General features: G+C 54.2%; 1 protein-coding gene across 1 annotated transcript in view; it reads right to left on the bottom strand.

Moving 5' to 3' along the window:
* PARP12 (poly(ADP-ribose) polymerase family member 12) overlaps positions 1–4,531 on the bottom strand; it is a 36,866-nt gene extending 32,335 nt beyond the window's left edge. The window contains exon 1 of the mRNA XM_023736878.1: positions 143–4,531. Within this exon, the coding sequence (XP_023592646.1) occupies positions 143–248 (106 nt within the window). The 5' untranslated portion in view covers positions 249–4,531. The remainder of the gene's footprint in view (positions 1–142) is intronic.
* Between the last annotated feature and the right edge of the window lie 27 nt (positions 4,532–4,558).

Genomic DNA, 4,558 nt, shown 5'->3' with positions numbered 1-4,558 from the left:
CAACCTTTCAGATGGCAACTGAGCACTTAAACCACTATGCCACATGGGCTCCTTTAGATTTCTCCAAAATCAGACAGCCCATTTCATGGCAACTGGACCCCAAGACCCGGTGCTGTGGGCCTGCAGAATCCTCAAGTCTCACCAGAGGTTGCCTGAGGGAGCGGAGTGTCCGGGGCGGACCCCCGATTCTTGATGTCGTTCGCGTTTCTGTAAATGGCAGGCAGCCTGCGCACCAGGTCGGGGCTCATGCCCAGCTTCTTCAGCTTCACCAGCGTCTCCGGGCTAGAGAAGTCGTGGGATCGCTTACAGCTCGCGCCAAACTTGCACTCGCACTGCAAGAAGTACTGGCAGATGTGGAGCTTGATGCACTGCGTCTGGAAGGTGCAGGAGCCGTACGGCCCGTCTCCTTTGTTGTAATGGAGGCAGATCTGGTGAGAGAAGGACAGAGAGGCCGGCTGAGGGAGGCCCCGCACGGCACATCCTCCCCACCGACCAGCCACTGGTTGGGGAAGGCCCCAAGGCCAGAGCTGTCATTCCTCCAGCCACACAGGCCATGCAGCTCGTGGCTACGAGGACGTCACTAACTTTGGATGCACAGCTGCAAGGTGCCTGTGGTTAAAGTGGGAACTGGGAGGAGGGCAGACGGCCAGGAACGAGACCCTCCACTGGGAAAGTCCAAAGGGCTTCAAACCGGCCAGAGCAGCTTCCTTGTGTCTTTGTGTGTGTGCGAGTCGGGGGTGGGGGGGAGATATATAGGTAACAAAACAGTTGCCATTTCTCCCATCTCCACATGTACAGTTCAGCGACATTAATTACGTTCGTGTTGTTCAGCCATCGCCATTAACCGCTCACCAAGGCATTTTAGTCTAAGTCTAGGGCAGCTCCTCCCTCCTCCCTCACACAGAGCCAGCCCGGCTGGCACTCACTTCAGGCAGGAGCCAGGGGTCATTCTGGAACAAGAGCTGGCAGAGCTCGCTGAAGCTGAGGTGGTCCACGCCATGGGACCTCAGCACGCCCTGGTTGTGCAGGGTCTTCAGGCTATGGCCATTCCTGCAGCTCTTCCTGCAAAGAAGCAGTGCTGGCAAAGTCACTCTTCAAGAGGATTTTTCTAGAACACTTCCTGATGTTCACAAGCACCAGGAAAACCAGTACATCTATGCCGTGAGGAATCATAATTCCCAGCTACAGAGGAGAAGATGGCATCTAGCAAGCTCCAGGTCCCAGGACAGCGCCCCTCACAGGCACTAGATGAAGAGTCCCCGCTCACCAGTCACCCATCACAGAGCAATGTGGGCAAGGGCCTCCGCTGGGCACTCACCGTGCCCAGCCTCTGGCCCCATGCCCTGAGGATCAAAGATAAGCCTTCAAATGACCAGCTGGGTCACAGACCCGGAAGTGCCAGGCAAATAGCATCTGCATGACTCAGACCTGAAAGACCTGTGTCTGAGGACACCTCAGCGCTTGGTGGGGCAAGCAGCCTTGCCTGAAAGGCGTAGGAGCGGGGTTGGGGGGGACCTCTATGCCCCACAGGGAAAATGGTGCCCATGGAGCCAGGCGCACCTGGGTTATTCTCACAACCAACTGCCTTCATCCCCTCCCCCCAACTTCTGGAACCCCGGGGACTCCTGGCCACTTTAAATTTTTCTTCACCAAAAACTACAGGCTTCTTAGAATCCTTTGTTGTTTTAAAGCGCCCTCACTGATTGCCTCTGACAAAGGCAAGTTTAATTCCATTAGAGAACATGGTGCTCTGAGGCAAATTAAGTACTCACAAAAGCAGTGCAGGAAAAAGAGCTTGGCTTTTGGGTCAACATCTCTGAAATACATTTACACTCAAAACACCTGTCCAATGACACGTCAGAGCACCGACCCAGCAGTTTATGTGGATAACTTATCAGAAGCAGCCCTGGTTGTCCCCACCTCAGTGAAGGGAGTCTCCCCCTCCCAGTGGCACAGGCTGAAACCCTGGCGTCATCCTTGGCTCCCCATTTCTCATCTAGTGATGCGGCAGACAGGTGATTCCAATGTGGGGTCAAAGTGCAAGGCCAGCTGTGCTGGGAGCACATCAGCCTGAGAAAGGGGCACCTGGGCCAGTGTGGGCTGGGGCCAGAAGTGGGGAGGAAGCCAGGGGAAGGTTCCTGGAAGCCTAAGCTGAATCCTGAAAGGCTGAGGACAAGCCAGGCAAGGAGAGGCAGGAAGAACATTCTAGGCAGAGGGGCGAAAACTTTGGTGCTGCCAGAGCCAAATACACTTAATCATTACAATGATGATGACTACTGCTAATACTTACTGAGCATTACCACGTACCAGGGACTCGCCTAAACGCTTTACGAGTTAACCCATTCCGTCCTCACAACTAGCTAAGAGATGGGCAATATCATCATGCGTATTTCACAGACGAGGAAACTGAGGTTTGGATGTAAAGTAACTTGCCCAAGATCACCCAACTGGCCAGGAGCAAAGCAGGGATTCAAAACAAGCAGGTTGGCTCATGGACTGTACTCTGGACCAAGTGCCCCACTGCCTCCTAAGAGGCCTGGGACCCTTATCAGCCCTGCCACCAATGAACAAGAGCAGGACTGATGATCTACTTCTGTAAAAACTGACCCGTGACTCAGGAAGACAAGCAGAGTCACCAGAAAGCACAGAAGGCAAGCAAACCACACTCATTCACCCTAACGTGGCCAGAAACAGAGAAGGAAAACTGTAGAAATTCCCTGGGTCAGAAAGAAGAACTCAGAATCATCTAGGTCAGTAAATTCTGACATCTAGATGTCCAAGACAAGTAAAATCTGGGCCCAAATGTGGGAGGCTCGCCTAAGAATTGGGCTTCCATCGTTATTTTACCACATGTGGGGGACTCACTGAGAATCACGCTTTATTTTACCACATGAGGGGGGACTAGCCTGAGAATCACGTTTCCATCGTTCTTTTCTCAAATATGGGGGGCTCACCAGGTAACTGGGCTCCACCGTAATTTTACCACAGGAGGATACTGCAAAGAGCCTTCGGTGGTGTCATTACGCCCACAGCCACCTGCCCACGCGACAGTTCTCTGTCAGGCTCCTTCCTCTCAGGGCAGCTCCTCCCTCTCTGCTCGTCTCTCACCAGCTGACTTCCCCAGGGTGCCACCCTCAGCCCTCTTTTCAGGCCTCAGGCTCCACCAGGGACCTCGCACACCCCGCCAACAGCTCCCACGCAGCACGTTGGCCTGGCCTTCTTCCCAAGCTTCAACCTGGAGAGCCGCCTCCAGGGCAGCTTCAAACTGAAATCCTTCCGACCCTCTCAGCCAGCAATACCACCCCCCAAAGGTGGGAGCAGGAACCTGGATGTCATCATCTCCCTTACTGCCTGTCACCACACTGTCTGAAACTCCAAACTCTCCCCAATCTCTCACAAATACACCCCTTCCTCAAACTCCAACGCCATTCCTCAGGCTTTGGAAAATTCTTATCTGGATATTTCTGGGCAGCTGCTTCCCAGGGACAACATTTCCCTGCATCAAGGTGGGGTCATGAGACAGCTTCTAGTCCATGGGACATGGGTGGGATGACTTCTACTACTTCTGGACCTGGCCCATAAACCCCGTGTACAACCCTCTACTTCCATCTACTCACTAGAACCTGATACCCATAATGGCCTTGAGAGCGATGTGCTGAGGACAGCAGGGTCTCGGTCAGTCCACGGGTCCCTGAGACTGCGTGGAGCAAACCCCCCAGTCCATGCTGACAAGTGGGTTTGACATGAGCATGAAGTAATTTCTATCGTGTGAAGGAAGGGAGGGAGGGAAACAGAAAGAAAGGCAGACAGAGAAAGAAGCAAACAAATGAATTCTCCCAGGTAACTGGCCTGGCTTCCTACCCGTCCCCAGCACACCCTGCTCTAAATCAACATCTACACAGCTGCCGAACATCTTCTTCCTAAAGCACACATCTGATGGCTGCCCTCCCTGCCCTTCGATGTGCCCTATCACTTTCAGGCTGAGGGCCAAGTTCTTCGGCATAAATTCCAGCCATTCCACAAATCTCATGGACCTCAGAGCAGGCGCTAAGTGCTGGGAGATACCCAGCCAGGCAGGAGACATCTGAGGCCTCTGCCCTCACAGAGCTTGCATTCGACTGGGAGGGGCCGCAAGGATGGCGGAGAGCAACAGATGTGGAAAAGGCCCCACAAGTTAAGGGATACTGAGGTCTGGCCCATTCAGGGAGGAACCAGTGAAGCCTACCAGAGGAGAACAGGCTGCAGCGTTCCAGAACCGAAGGGCATCCAGGAAGGGCCGTGAAGGAGGGTGGGCAGGGGCCAGTTCCTAAAGGACCTTGGGGCGAGGTAAGGAGCCTGCACTTTATTCCAAATGCAGGTAAGCAACAATTGCTGGGCGGAGAAAGCCCTCGAATCCAGGGAGTCGCGGAGCCCCCCGCTTGGGCACGGCTGCCCCCAGCCCCGCCCACCACACCAGCACCCCATTCTAGATCAGTCTCCGAGACTGCAAGAGCCTAGAGAGCACCGCTGACCTTGAGTCCCTCCCACAGTGCCAAGTAGTCAGTAGGTGCTCAATAAA

This window comes from Trichechus manatus, unplaced genomic scaffold (genome assembly GCF_000243295.1).
Source record: "Trichechus manatus latirostris isolate Lorelei unplaced genomic scaffold, TriManLat1.0 scaffold00093, whole genome shotgun sequence".
NCBI classification, from domain to species: Eukaryota; Metazoa; Chordata; class Mammalia; order Sirenia; family Trichechidae; genus Trichechus; species Trichechus manatus.
The sequence above is the reverse complement of the archived record's forward strand: the minus strand, read 5'-3'. Positions and strand labels throughout refer to the sequence as shown.